General features: G+C 52.2%; 5 protein-coding genes across 5 annotated transcripts; 1 reads left to right on the top strand and 4 right to left on the bottom strand.

Annotated features, from left to right (window-relative positions):
• Positions 1–111: 111 nt before the first annotated feature.
• RHO25_002199 (uncharacterized protein) lies at positions 112–1,750 on the top strand (the record flags this gene model as incomplete). The annotated part of the gene is made up of 5 exons (XM_023594921.1): positions 112–480; positions 676–882; positions 954–977; positions 1,057–1,410; positions 1,457–1,750. 5 exons carry the CDS (start codon positions 112–114, stop codon positions 1,748–1,750), a joined length of 1,248 nt encoding a protein of 415 aa, XP_023458092.1.
• A 770-nt stretch (positions 1,751–2,520) lies between these two features.
• Positions 2,521–9,291, bottom strand: RHO25_002198 (uncharacterized protein; the record flags this gene model as incomplete). The annotated part of the gene is made up of 11 exons (XM_023594922.1): positions 2,521–2,621; positions 2,680–3,516; positions 4,325–4,500; positions 4,560–4,672; positions 4,726–5,182; positions 5,651–5,732; positions 5,992–6,625; positions 6,854–7,455; positions 7,520–7,658; positions 7,719–8,092; positions 8,151–9,291. The coding sequence occupies 11 exons, from the start codon at positions 9,289–9,291 to the stop codon at positions 2,521–2,523; spliced, it is 4,656 nt and encodes a 1,551-aa protein (XP_023458091.1).
• A 933-nt stretch (positions 9,292–10,224) lies between these two features.
• Positions 10,225–11,455, bottom strand: RHO25_002197 (uncharacterized protein; the record flags this gene model as incomplete). Its single annotated transcript, XM_023594923.2, has 3 exons — positions 10,225–11,033; positions 11,087–11,347; positions 11,416–11,455. 3 exons carry the CDS (start codon positions 11,453–11,455, stop codon positions 10,225–10,227), a joined length of 1,110 nt encoding a protein of 369 aa, XP_023459270.2.
• Positions 11,456–12,001: 546 nt separating this feature from the next.
• Positions 12,002–13,273, bottom strand: RHO25_002196 (uncharacterized protein; the record flags this gene model as incomplete). The annotated part of the gene is made up of 1 exon (XM_023594924.2): positions 12,002–13,273. The coding sequence occupies one exon, from the start codon at positions 13,271–13,273 to the stop codon at positions 12,002–12,004; it is 1,272 nt and encodes a 423-aa protein (XP_023459271.1).
• A 784-nt stretch (positions 13,274–14,057) lies between these two features.
• Positions 14,058–14,264, bottom strand: RHO25_002195 (uncharacterized protein; the record flags this gene model as incomplete). Its single annotated transcript, XM_065602194.1, has 1 exon — positions 14,058–14,264. The coding sequence occupies one exon, from the start codon at positions 14,262–14,264 to the stop codon at positions 14,058–14,060; it is 207 nt and encodes a 68-aa protein (XP_065458266.1).
• Between the last annotated feature and the right edge of the window lie 5 nt (positions 14,265–14,269).

Below are 14,269 nucleotides of genomic sequence, written 5' to 3'. Positions count from 1 at the left end.
ACAAGTCTCGGCAAAATTCTATCCGTTGTTGTGAAATCTCCCATGCATCCCCTTCGGCATTGACATTATTTGCATCCGGCGACTCCGGACACACATCTCCTGTCTCAAGCAATGGCTCATTCGACTGTCAGCCGTCTGCTCCCCCAGAGCGCGGCCCAAGTCCTTCTGACCGTTGTGGTCCTCGTCATTGGGTATCGAGTTACCATCTACATCTACAATATTTTCCTCCATCCTCTTCGCAAGTTCCCCGGCCCCCTTACATCCGCGGCGAGCAACTGGCCAAAGATTCGCGCGAGCACGAGAGGAGATGGAGTCTTCCGTGTTGTGGATTTGCATCACAAGTATGGCGAAGTTGTGCGGACTGGGCCCAACGAGTTGAGTTTCAGTGGCAATGCTGCGTACAAAGACATCTACGGCCACAAGAAAGCAGGACAGCGTACGCTGGTTAAGGATCCCAAGTTCTATGGTAATCCTAGTGGCGTATGTACTTTGTTTCGCTTTTGTCATTTTCTTCGAGCATCTTAAAAACCACTTGAATTTATAATCGCAGGCGCAGTCACCCTGTCAAATGGTGACAGGTACTGGCGTTCAACCCTTATCTTGTTCCATTCCCCCCTCTTGTCCACAGCTACAACGACATGGCCAACTGACTGTCCTTTTGTCTTGCCTTTGTAGGAGTATGACATAGTCAACGGGAACGATGAGCAACATGCACGTATGCGACGTGTCTTTACGCATGCCTTTTCGGACAAGGCCTTGAAACGCCAAGAGCCACTTTTCCTGCTCTACGTCGACAAACTTGTGGCCAAATTCAAAGAGCTGTCCGCAAAGGAGCCTGAGAGAAAGTTCAACATGGTGCAGATGTACAATTTCACTACTTTCGTAAGTGATATCTGTGTGGGATCCTGATGCAGAAGATGCACTCACTGACTTAATCATGTTTTACCCGATAGGATATCATGGGCGATCTGACATTTGTAAGTACCACCGCAATCTGTAGCGATTCTACTCGGGCATAGGTTAGATAGAATCATGACTGACCACGGCGGCAACCAGGGAGAATCTCTGAACATGCTGGAAGACACCGATTACCATCCGTGGGTGGCAGCCATGTTGCCCGCCTTCCGTTTCGCAGTTTACGTCCACGTGATTCGCTGTTTCCCTCTCCTCGAATTGTTCATGCTCAAGTACTGCATTTCCAAATCGACCATCGAGACGATGAAGACGCACAAGAAATTCTGCGTGGATCGAGTAGACCGTCGGCTGGAGCAGAAAGACGCAAGGCCTGATATCTGGGGCATGGTGATGGAGACCGAGGGCAGCGTCGATGCCGGTCTGACGAAGCAAGAGCAGTATTCGAATGCAAATTTGGTAGTGGTTGTGCTGAACCGATGGCTGTCGGGACGAGAGGTATGATCATAAGTGTTGGTCGAGATCTCTGACAGTTTGATCGCAGTTCATGATTGCTGGCACGGAGACGACAGCGACCATTCTCAGCGGCATCACATATTACCTCCTAACGAATCCTTCGAAAATGTCGCGACTGATTGAAGAGACCCGCTCGAAGATCCGCAACGAGGACGAAATCGGTATCGAACGTCTGCAAGGTCTCCCGTACCTCAACGCTGTCATTGAAGAGGGTCTCCGCATGTATCCCTCCATCTCATACGGCCTGGCGAGGAAGACACCTCCTGGAGCGCCGACTTTCATCGATGGACGTGAAGTGCCAGCCGGGTACCAACCAATCTAGCTGCACAGCGGGATCCCAACAACTATCGTGATCCGTACGAATTTGTGCCAGAGCGTTGGCTGACTGGGGCGAATGCGACGGAGCTTTCGGAGCGGTATGCTGAGGACAAGCGATCCACCTTTACGCCTTTCTCGATGGGTCCTCGGGGTTGTATGGGAAAGAAGTAAGTTGGCTTCAGCATGCTCTCAGGTTGTCTATCGCTGACCACTCCCTTCTCTGCAATATAGTATGGCATACCATGAGACCCGTCTCATTCTGACAAAAGTCTTGTTTCACTTCGACTTGGAATTGTGCGAAGAGAGCCAGAAGTGGAATGATCACAAGATCTTCATCATGTGGGACAAGCCTCCGTTGTACTGTCGCGTCAGGCCTCGACACAGCTCCACATAGTTGATTGGATCCAAGGAGAAAATTGAGTGAAGGCGTTTCGACACTCCCGGAAGACCGGCGCTTAGAACATGGCGCGCCAGAATATTCGCTCATATAAGCTCGTTCCAGATATTCTGGCTTTGTGCAGAAACGCCATGGCACATTCCAGTGTAGGCTGGTACCGAGATAGCATGTGTGATTGAGAGTGGTCTCCGCTTTCTATTTGAACCAAATCTCCGTTCCAAGATTGCCGCGCTGCATGCTCGCTTCCATATGCTCCGTCGCAGGTGGATCGGTTGATGATCGTACCTGCATTGCTGTGACTGCAGGTCTCTTCCACGCTGAAAGATCGTGATTCGGCCCACATTGAGCACCAGCAGATCGGCTCCCGAAAGATTCTTTCACGCCCGTAACGAAGCATTCATCTGTTTGAGCTGTCGGTAGACGTCCGTTGTGTACGGTGCCGGAATTCCCACGCGAGCAGCCTGGGCGACCAAAAAACCTGCATGCAGCCGTCAGTACGATGCTCGTGGGAGGGAAATGTGTGATGCAAAGCCCACCAGTGATCGGAGCCAACTCTAATGCTCGTCCTCGTCGGGCATCGTACAGCATGGAAGTCACGATGGGGTCGCATGACCGCGCGATCTCAATCACCTTGTCTGGAACCATACCGCCCAGCTCGACACCACTCGCAATCCCTATTTGACGTGCTTCCTCGGCGAGGTGGCGGACCAGCTCGAGGGCAGCGGGGGATTCGAAGAGCTCGTGAGTGTCGACTCCGGTAAGTGCGGTCATGGAATTCCAGGCGTTGTTGAAGACGGCCTTTTGCCACTTTTCCAGCAAGGCATTATCTACGGCAACGAATTGCTTGTCACAAGCGAGCAGGGATTCGACGGCTTTGGATTCGTCGGCGGTGAAGTCGCTCTGGGAGATTCTGCCGTACACGCCGACGTGGAATGCGTGCGGTTTGATCGATGTGCGTTGTTCGATGACGCCGGGGGACAATTGACAGCAGACCAGATTACAGACCATGGATATTATGACATTCGACGGAAAGGCGTCACGCAAGGCCGCTTCGTTGCCCAGGCCATTTTGAGTCGACACTAGGATGGTGTTGGGGGTGGTGATGTGCTGGAGGTCGTGCACCATCTGCGAGCGACTCTGCTCGGTCTTGATCTTGTTGGCGAGGATGATGTACGCATAGCCCGCGCCGGATGGACGTTGCAATGCGGAGCCTGCCTCGAACACGCGATGGGGCGTGAAGAGGCCGTCGCCCCAGGTGGTGGTCCGCAGGCGGAAACCGTGCTCCTGGACGTGGGCGAAATTGGACTTGCAGACGACCGAGACGCGGTATGGTGCCGTGCGGGCCAACAGCCAGCCCAGAACGGAGCCCACGGCTGTATGCAGAAGCGTGTGAGCAGTTGTCTTCGCGCAGGCGTGCGTTTCGTCAAGGGTCCGTGAACGGAACCCCTTGTCGTTTCAGGCCTTCAGCGGGAAGGCGACCTACGCAGCCAGCGCCGATGATCAGGGCACGGGGCATGTTTGCAACTTGTGGTCTCAAATGCCTCCGATCGTTTCGTTGCTTTACAATAACTTTCTAGTGTATGGATATTATCAATTGTTCAATTTGCAGTACCGATGGGCTTAGTCAATGGCGGCATTACGTATGGTGATCCCAAAGGCCGAAAGGACGTTCAGTCAATACTTAAGTGGTGTTCAGGGAGCTGGCAGCACACATGCTAGACAGCATCTCTGCAGCCGATGGCCTGAAGCTTTGCCGCATGGGTTGCATAAGGGTAGCACTAGCACGGAAGGGTTCGATTGGACATTGCCCAGTGGAGCAGATCGGATACATGCCTGCCATGTGCACGAGGCATTTGATTGATAGAGCACTCCAAGATCGCGTTCGCGAGAGTGAGCGCGAGTGCCAAAGATGTCCTGATTATGTTGAAATCATTTAGGTACCGAAATCACAGAGGTGCATCAGCTTGTTCGTTGGAACGAGCCATTGAGGAACTTTTGGGGAATGAATGTGTCAGTCGAAGGCCAACGCCATCGAGACGTTCAGATTTGATTTTAGACACATGTCTATTCCGCAGCATTTGTTCAGCTAGTTGGGCCTCAATCGTCGCGCAGCCTTCTTCTTACGCAGATGCACTTCTGTATGCTCCTGCGAAATGCCTTGCCGATGTTAGCAGTTCTGACCGCCATCAACGCTACAAAGCGAGCCGGTCACGAATGAGGCTTCATCGCTCAAAAGGAAAACAATGACTTCTGCCACCTCTTCCGCTTTGCCTACCCTTGACAAAGGGGCATCTGGACCAGGATCCGGAAATCCGCTGTCCAAATTTCGCTGATGCATAGGAGTGTCGATGACACCACTAATGGCATAGTTAGTGATGAATGCGCGTCAGTGGAAGAAGTCTCGGTGCACACTTACGGCAATACCGCGTTCACCCTAATCCCACGCTTGCCAACTTCTTTCGCTGCACTCTTCACGAGGCCGGTCATTGCATGCTTAGAGGCAGCGAATACCGCACCCTTTTCAAAACCCTGAGTGAGAACATGCTGCCCACACAGACGATACTGCTTCCTGGTTCACTGACAACCCCCGGTGCCAACGCCTCTGAGAGTATGTTGAATGTGCCTCGGACGTTGATGTCGAAGTTGAAGTCGTACTCGTCGGATGTAGTCTCCCAGATGAAGTCGTGTCCAAGACGGCGTCCACCAGTTCCAGCAATGCTTCCAATGGCGTCCAGTCTGCCGAAGTGTTCTTTCGCTGAGACAATGGCGGCTTTGACTGCGTCTCGCTTGGTGACGTCGACACGGTGAGCACAAACCCGCTCCGGATCGTTGAGAGTGCTGGCAGCTTGCTCTAACGCTTCTTCGTTGATATCGGTGAGGTACACGAGGGCTCCACGCTCGAGAAGACGTTTTGCCGTTGCAAAGCCAATGCCAGAGGCGCCGCCTGTCACGAGCACAACGCGGTCTTGCAGCGAATCATCCGGCATTTCGAGGTCGATTGATGTATAGGGCTCTCCAGCATCAGGACGGACATCTTGCCTTCATATACCGTTCAGTCATGAAGATGTCTTGCATCAGGGAGGAGTGACGTGAACAGCGGCCGCTGCGCGGTCGAGACGAAGGCAAATGTTGCCGCACGCGGACCTACGCGGCCGCGCCAAGAAGGCAGACTTCTCGAAAAGATCTGTCAATCACTAACCGAGGTAGCATTTTGTCGCGTCGATGGGCCGTCGATCCAAAATTTATGAGCGCGCAGCCTCATAGACATGCCAGCACTAGCTCTACTGTAATCCTGCTGAATATGGCTGTGCATTCGTGCTCGTTTGGTATTTTGATGATCTCCAGGCTTCATCGAGTGCAATGGCAGTGATGGTTCCTGTTGCACATAGCGGCGATAACGTCAGCTCTCATTGTTGACGGCATTTGTCGAGGAGTTTGGCGTGCTACGAAGTATGGTCTATGGCCAGAACAAGACGCGTTGTGGGAAGCGCATCGTGACGGACTTACGCCAAGGAATCCGCGAGCTGACTCAGCAAATGTATCGCTCCTGCTCCCCCTTTGCTCCAGTCTCGTTTTTCCGAATGTGTATCTATGGCATCTCGTTGAAATTGTTGTTCACATTACACGAGGCTGCTCATAAAGACCGCCTACCCCATGTCTCCGCAGTGTCCCCAACGTCCGATGCAGACCAGCCATTTCCACATTGAGCTGCGGCACAGCTAGGCAGCCGCCACTGGCGAGGATGATCAAGTAGACCTGGGAAGCAGACCACCCGTCTTCTCAGACCGACTTCCGACTATGCTCCACTCCACAAGACTCAAAAACTATTGAATCGCTCGGATACGAACCAAGAACTCGAGCCAACACTCGATATCCGACATGTTGCCTAGTCGTCGTGTGGCTCGTGCCCCGATCCGGGACGAAAGCACCCGCACTCCAGGTCGTAGCCGCTCCTCGAACAAAGCAGATCAAATCGAGAGATGGATGAAAGAAGACCACGAAGACAACTGGGGACCTGTAATCTATCGCTGTACATACAACAACGACTCGGATTGGCAAGTCTTCCTGGACAGATACAGGCATTTCATCCGGTATGACTTGGAGCTCTGCAACGGCTTGGATGTATTCGACCAATTGGAGATCACAGTCATTGAGGACAAGCAGATATTGGAAGGTGCTAGCCCTGCAGCTGTTAGAGAGCACTTCAAAGCGTGGAGCGATGAGCACTATCCAGATAGATCCAATGATCCTTGGTACAACAACCAGCGCGTGAAGTATTGCATCCGCGTCGACGATGCTTGCGTCAGGTCTGTGGTCAAAGTTGCCCAGTACGTCAGGGGCAGAGACAGGGGCGGCGGATTCGTTGATCTCGTCTGGAAGAATTGGGTCTTCAGCAAGGTAGAGGAGGAGGAGGGCGAGTTCGAGGGTAGAGAGCCGATAGCGGGGATCAGGGCCAAGGATGTTGGTTTCATGCATGTTTCTCTGGACTTCGTGTTAGAACTATGGGGTTACCTACGACATGAATATGTCTGGGAAAATGAGTATCGACGGCCACCGTACGTGACGGACGGCGATTTTGCAAGAGGGTATTTGCGTACCGACTGAGTAAAGCAACAAGTCTGGGCGTCACGTCTGCTGAGTCTGGAAGTAATTCAAGAGCTTTCATACAAAGCTTCCTACAGTCTAAGCATCTTCCCTCCCTCAATGCACCCCCAAGGTACCAAGATACTTTCCAAAATCCAATTTCCGGCCCAAAAACGTCTCGATCTGTGCCTCATAGTCTTCCGATGCCCCAGGAACGAGTAGCAGAGTTCGAAACTGGCCACCAATCGACGTGCTGAATGGGTCTTCTTGGAATCGCGAAAATAGATCCGCTGCGTACAACCAGCTTAAGGAGTAATCGTAGACGCTGCCAGGCGTTTGCATGTTGTGCGAGTCGTATGTGAAAGGGTAGTCCCATTTCGATGTGTCTGTCACTCCCGTGTCGCCGATGTGGTCCAATTTGCGGTACTGCTTGCTAATCCGTTTGAATTCGCGGACGAAGTCCAGAGAGGTGGTATCGACGGGGTGGCTTTGTCCGTACAGATATTGGTCCCAGGCCGAGAGCGACGCTGAGTACAGTGCGAACCATACATTGTGCCCGTTTGACAAGCCTCTGGGGTTCGAGTCCGTGCTTCCAGCCGGAGAGTTCTGCGGTATCTGCTTCGGTGGTTGTGGCTGGTTTGGATTCGCTTTTTGCCATGCTTGTTGGGCTTCTGGAGATACGTAGGACCAGTGCTCACTGATGCGTTCTAGCGTTTGGGGATCATTTGCTGTGTAGTGTGTTCAGCGAGGGCCGTGCAGAGTGTTGCCTTTGAATTGAAGGCAGGAACTTACACCAGCCTTCCAGCGTGGATTGAATGACGTTCGAAAAGTCGCTGGGAATTGCGGACGAAACGGCACTCAAGGCGTTGTATTTGACCTTTCCGGAGAAGGAAGAAAGCACTGAACCAAACAAGCGGAATAAGAGGTGGAGCTGGCAGACGAGAATGAGTTAGCTGTCGTGGCACAACATCATAGTGTCACAACTTCGTACCTGATCGGAATCCAGCAGGGTCGGTTGGTCCCCATTTGGTGCATCAAAGTAGTATTTGACAACAACCGAGATGGGATTTCGAGTTCCATCGGACTTGACGAAACTGGATCCTGTGCTAATGGTGTATGCTGTGGATGCCAGCGCGTCGTCACTGTCGCGATGGTAAGGATCGACGTAGAGATGTCCCACCGGGCTGTTGTCGTCGGTATCGTAGACAGCATATAGCTGAACACTGGGATTCCAAACAACATCCTTGGCTGAGTGGCCTGGCACGGTAGTGACGGCACTCAGCTTTTCGAAACGGAAATGGAAGACTGGGCCCAACACTTCAAGCATCCGACTGATAGTTTCAATGGCTTCGTAGTACTCGGAGGCTGTTTGTCGTTCAGTACTTCTGATTATGGAGTAGTCGCTTCGGGCAGTGCCACTTACAATTCGGTTCTTTACTCTGTCGCTTTTTCATTCCAGCAGCTTTAGCCTTAGATTCGTAATAATCCTGGTCCCACTCGAACAAAAACTCATCAGTGCCCTCCTCTTCTTTCTTGAGCCCCTTCAAAATTCCGATGTATTGTTCTCGATTCAGAGGCTGGAGCTTGGCATCAATTTGATCAATAAAGGATCGAACATTCTCCGGGTTCGCTATCAAAGTATCCTGCAGAGCGTAAGCCGCGTAGGAGGGGTAGCCGAGCAGGTTGGCCTGTTCCGCACGTAATGCTATCGTCTGCTTCAGGCGGTCGATGTTTTCCGGAACGAGACGATTGCCTCGCAGCCACACGACCTGCCGAGTGGTTGCGTTGTTACATTGGCTAACGATATCGAGGTCGTCGATGCTGACTGCGTATCTGTTGCCGTCTTGCCCATTATCTTTGGCCAGCTTGGCGATAAGCTCGTCGGGCACGCCTGGCAGCTCTTTTCGAGTGAAGTACAACGGAGGACCAGTTGTGATGTTGCCCAAGGCGTCCATGAAAGCACTTTCCACTTGATCCGCGGAGTCGCTGATTGCCTTCAAACGGTCCTGCTCTTCGGGCTTCAAATTTAGCCCATTGTCCACAAAGGAGTGCCAGGTGATACGCAGCATTTTTATATCCTCTTCATCCAGATCCGCAGGCCATTGTTTCTTGTCGCTCGGAGCTCCTGCAGGGTCAAAGTACTGAATATAGACGGCATGAACGAGCTCATAGAACTGCTCATTCGTGAAGGTGTTGTCGAGAGCATCCTCATATGTATCACGGGCCGCGCGGCTGGGGCCAGTCAAGTCGGGATAATCTCCAATATTAGCGTAAAGATAAATCTTTGCCGTGCGTTGGGATAGGGCATTGCGGTTCTGCCAGTATGCTGCAATGGTATTGTTGAAGGTGGAGGCTTGGGGCGTCACGTTCTGGAGGAGTTGCTCGATGAAGTGTTTCTCGCCATCGGCTGCTTCTTTGCCCACTTGCTGCAGCGAATCGGCGGTCTCGTTGAGGATGAGCGGGAGCAGCTTGACATCGCCCTGGCGAACGACGAGCGACGTGGCAAGATTGGCATGAATGCCGAAGGTCAAGAGGCACTTGGTCAACACGAGTGGTGCACGCATGGTGCGTCGAATCGAAGGAATGAAGATAAACGAGTGTTGCAATGTGGTTTCAACAATAACAGCGTGGCAGGCGTGCTATAGGCATCTGGTGTGAGCGCTATCCGACGTACACGAGCACGAAAATTACCTAAGGCAGGCAATCTTAGCAATCCTTGCTAGTCAACGATATACTGTGTGTTCAGTCCGACTTTACTGGTAAGGAACATGGCGATCGACAGTCCTGTTAGCCCATTTTCACCTCGGAATCCAATTACTATGTGCTGAAGCGCTTTTTAAAAGCTGGGCTTGACGATTAAACAGTGCCCTCGCATAATTTGGACTTGTGCACACTATCGATCGGGCCTAGGGGGCTGGGTGCGAGAACCCGAAAACCTGGATGTCGCCAGGAGAACTAGACCTCGTCCTTGGGATTAAGAGTTGTGAGTCCGCGACCTTACCGATGATAGTCCGCTGGCAGACCGCAGGGGCTCCGGTACGAGCCTTACGGCGTAGAAGCTTCTCCATGGTCTAGTCGTAAAGTGGGCATAGCGTCAGCATGACTGGGGCTCGATGCTTGTGAGGTGTTCGCTACTCGATAGGAGTGTCTGAGCAAGTTATACACCGGCGCGGCCTTCCACCCGCAATTGTTTCCTGAAGTGGTTTGTTTTGACGTCCGCACCGAATCTTTCTTGAGCAGTTGACGTTCGTAATGGTGGCTTGACAGTGGATCGAGAGAATGCGACCCGGGCTTCCTTGCATGATATCAATGTCATCCAGGGGGCGCTGATAGGCTGCTCTGTTGATCAATAACGTGAAGTCTCCTGTACCACCTGAAGCAGTTTTACTGAGCACTCTTGAACAGAGGCTTGGTGTCAAAGTCTTGATTCATTCTATTCACAGTCATCTCATCATCCAAATTTGCCCATCGCACATCCCGTTTTGCCCAATGTCCATCTATACATACCCCTTCAGAACCGCCGCCTCAGCGTTCAGAATAGAGCTTCCCGCCGCACCAATGACCGTGTTGTGCGACAGAGCCACAAACTTGATATCGAATATCCCGCTCTCATCCTCGCGCACTCTGCCTACTGAAACAGCATATCCGCGGTCCAACTCACGATCCAATCGTGGCTGAGGACGATCCGGCTGATCATCGTCAAATAGAGCAATGGCATTCGTTGGTGCAGAAGGGCAGCCCAATTTCTGTGCGTCGGAGACGTACTCTCTCAGAGCAGCCTTGACCTCCTGCACGCTCGGAGGAGGTTGCTTCGCGAACTTGAGCGAAACACAAGCCATGTGTCCATCCAGCACAGGGACACGGTTGCATGCTGCGGATATGCGAAGCTCGCTTTGTTCCACAAATTCGGTGTTCCCCTCGTTTATGCCTCCCAGAATCTTTCTCGCTTCTGTTTCCAACTTGTCTTCTTCGCCGCTGATGAAGGGGACCACGTTGTCAATGATGTCCATGCTGCTGACACCTGGGTATCCTGCTCCAGAAACTGCTTGCATTGTGACGACGGAGACAGTGTTGATCTCACCAAAGCAGGCTTGGAGGGCTGCGAAAGGAATCACGATGCCGATCACGGCGCAGTTGGAGTTGCAGACCAAGAAGCCCTTCTCGAGGGAGAAATGTTGTCGTTGGTGGGGAATGAGGTTGAGATGTGGGAGATTAACCGTAGGGACGACGAGAGGCACGATTGGGTTGCGGCGGTAGTTTTTGGCGTTGGAGAATGTGGGAATGTTGGCCTTGAGGAAGGCCATTTCTGCACGATGTGTCAATATAGGGTAAGTTCAAGATATGGTGTGGCTCTTGTACCTGTATCTTCTGCGACATCGCTGTCCAGACCGGAGAAGACGATATCGACCTCATCCTTGAACTCCTCTGGCGTGCAATTCTTCACCACCAGCTCGCCCAACTGCTTAGACATTGGTGTGGCCTGCTTCCACTTGACAGCATCTTTGTACTGCTTGCCCGCCGATCGCGGAGAGGCTCCAACGGCGGTGAGCTTGAAGTGAGGATGGAGGGCGAGTAGAAGGATGAATCGCTGTCCTACACTACCCGTTGCGCCCAAGACACCTGCAAAACACAACTCCCATCAGTATCGATACAGGAGATCAAGCATGACGGAAGGGGGACTCACTGACCACACCGTTTGGCTGGGAATTTGGATCCGTCGGTGGCCATTCTGACTTCGAGAGCGTAGCCTTGGGAGTGAATAACGTGTTTGGCTGTTTCCATCGAAAGAAAGAAGTCGAAGAGGTGCAATTATAGCCCTTGACTCAATGGCAAGCGAGCAAGGGAAATTGTCGGAAAAGATGGAGAATGCCTGTTTGTGACGCATCTTGAACCCCGCTATCGGACCGCAGTCATCAAAGCTCCATCAATATTTGAGGCATCATTTGACATTGGCATGCCCACCGGTCCAGACCGCACCTTCACCTTCAGCTCACCGAGATTCGCCGCGACCATTCACTTCACAGACGTCCATTCATCTGCAATAATCGCTGCCGCAGTTGGGCTCCTGTCATCATCTCTATTTCCGAAGTACCCAGGACCTTGAGTGCCGCGACTCTTGCTCAGCCCACATCCGCTTCTCACGATATGCTCCGACAGCAGTCCTAGAAAGCCCGACAACCATGTCTCTTCCTTTGAAAAACCATCGAACGATACAAAAATTTCAAGTGGCAGCCACGGACATTGAAGATGGGACTGCGGCTAGAGATGGGCCTTTCACCTGGTCGATTGCACAACTTCCTGCCACACTTTCCAGTCCCCATACACACCATCGGGCTTAGTGAAGAACGTGAGTGCATGTTTCGACGGCCCCAAGCCTGCATCACTCTTGATGCTCACAATATGCACCCTCGCCTCCTCGCTCGGCAGATCTCCGTGGAGGAGTTCCTCCTCTTCAATAGCCATCACGCGTTCCGCGACTGCGACCGACATTCTAGAATCCCACTTTCCTTCTCGACGATCTGTCCCGCGCAGTACATTAATTGCTCGTCGACGCAGAGTAGGGTCTCGACACTTAATACTGACCCAATGCAGAGGTCCCACGATCTCCGTGTCGAGAAGGAAGGTATTGTTGTATCGTGCACGTTCCCGCTGGCTTTTGGTGCCATCTACCATGGTCGAAAGTTGCTCTGCGAGCGTGATGATCGCTTCTAATGCTGGCATATGCTCATCATGTGCGCATTCGAGCGGTGTCATCGTCGTTTTTACCCAAATGTCTGCGACAAGTCTTTGTATCTCGAGAACGTTGCAAGCGTAGAAGTCTGTGGAGCTTAGACCAGATGCGTGTCGAGCTTGGTAAGCGGAGAATCGAGAGCGCCAGAGCTGAAGATGGCGGAGTAGAATTCGCTGTTCGTCAAAAGCAGCGTGGTAAGTATTGGCGAATGATAGGTCGTATTTGGCGAGACCGACACTGCGGATGAATCGGAGAGAAAGATTCATGAGGTGAACGAGGCTATCACGAGCCGTGCTAATGGAGTGGAATTCGCTTGGAATACTTTCCTGCAGCGTGACTGCATATGGCCAAGAAGAGTCGTTATCGAACAGTGCAGCCAGCATTTCCAAACGGTTGAAGAACGTCAGGATGCCTGTGCTTCGGATCCCATCAATTGTCCTGTCTGCAGCAGATGAGCCGTCCTTTCCAGCTATGAGGTTCGCGATGATGGCCATGCCTCCATTGAAGTGTCGAACTGCCTCTTCTTCGTTGCCGCGCAGGAACTCGACGCAGATGTACAAGATGCACGCCAACAGTATTACTTCTGTGTTGTCGTTCGCAGATACAGAAAGTTTTGCAAGTTGTGTGATTGATTTGTTGTAAGTGGCGCGAGCCATATGTTCATGCGAGGTCTCCAGATTGCGCTGCTCGTTGCCACATAGTCCCGAGCGCTGTTCAGCAAATACGCCCACAGTCACGACAGCATGAGCGAGTGCGAGCTCAACCAGGCTGGCTTGCACAAGCAATGATCTCCAGAAATGATTGTCGAAATACATTCCAAGATCAGGAGCCGTCTTGGCGCAGAAGAACTCCAGAGCTCTGAGCTCGTGCTCTGAGACTTTCAATGATGACGAAGCGAGTCCTTTAACTGGACTTGGAAGTCTTTTCGTGGCATGATTATTCGCTTTCCTGGGAGGTGGCGCTGTATATCCTTCGCACTGCCGTCCAGAGCTGAGACATTTGGCACAGGCTGGTTGGCCTTCATCACATTTGATCTGAAGCAAACTGTGAGCTTAATGTTCAGGACTTACTCTGTGCGAATCAGCGAGCTTTACCCTTCGTTGTTTGCACGTGATACATCCTGCCCTAGATTTGGGCTTGCTTTCTCTTGTCTTCGCCTTGGCGATCAATTGGGGATCGCTTCGTATGCACGATGCAGACAGGACCGCTTTCGACGAGCTGAGTGGTCGGAGAGGCAAGATTGGTACCTTGGCCTCGTATCTTGTACCCATCGAGTGTGTCGGAGCCTGGGCAGTTCCGATATTCCCATCATGCGCATTTCCTTCGATGCTGGTCAGTTATGCAGCTGTTGAACATGGAGGACGAGGAGCTCGGTATAGTCGAAGGTTTTGCACATGTCCTTCCGATGTGAGGACTGAAGTTGAAGCTGTTGTTGCCTGTCGGCCAATTGTTCCCCCTTTCCGTTTGGCGGGTCTCAATCCTGCAGGATCGCCTAACATAGATGAGAACGGAAAGGGCAGTCTGCCTTCCAAAGCAACTACATTGATCCCCTCCTCGAGATGCGTCTATGGATTTGTGACGCTGTTCCAGATCGTGGCATCAACCCTTTGCAGATGCCATCGGACCCAGTTTGTATTCTTGCAAGCTCAACTCCAACGCTCTTCGCAGTGCTTCATCCTCAGCCTCGACCATTGACTGGCCAGCACGATTTGGATTTCGTTCGTGATGTAGAGTTTCCAGAAGGCTTTGCTTCTTGACATATTTCAGCACGATTTCTTCTTCTGTCTTCTCTTCTGCTGTCTTCATATCCG

The sequence above is a fragment of the Cercospora beticola genome, chromosome 2, assembly GCF_033473495.1.
Source record: "Cercospora beticola chromosome 2, complete sequence".
NCBI classification, from domain to species: Eukaryota; Fungi; Ascomycota; class Dothideomycetes; order Mycosphaerellales; family Mycosphaerellaceae; genus Cercospora; species Cercospora beticola.
Note: the sequence above shows the minus strand (reverse complement) of the source record. Positions and strands in the feature narration are given on the sequence as shown.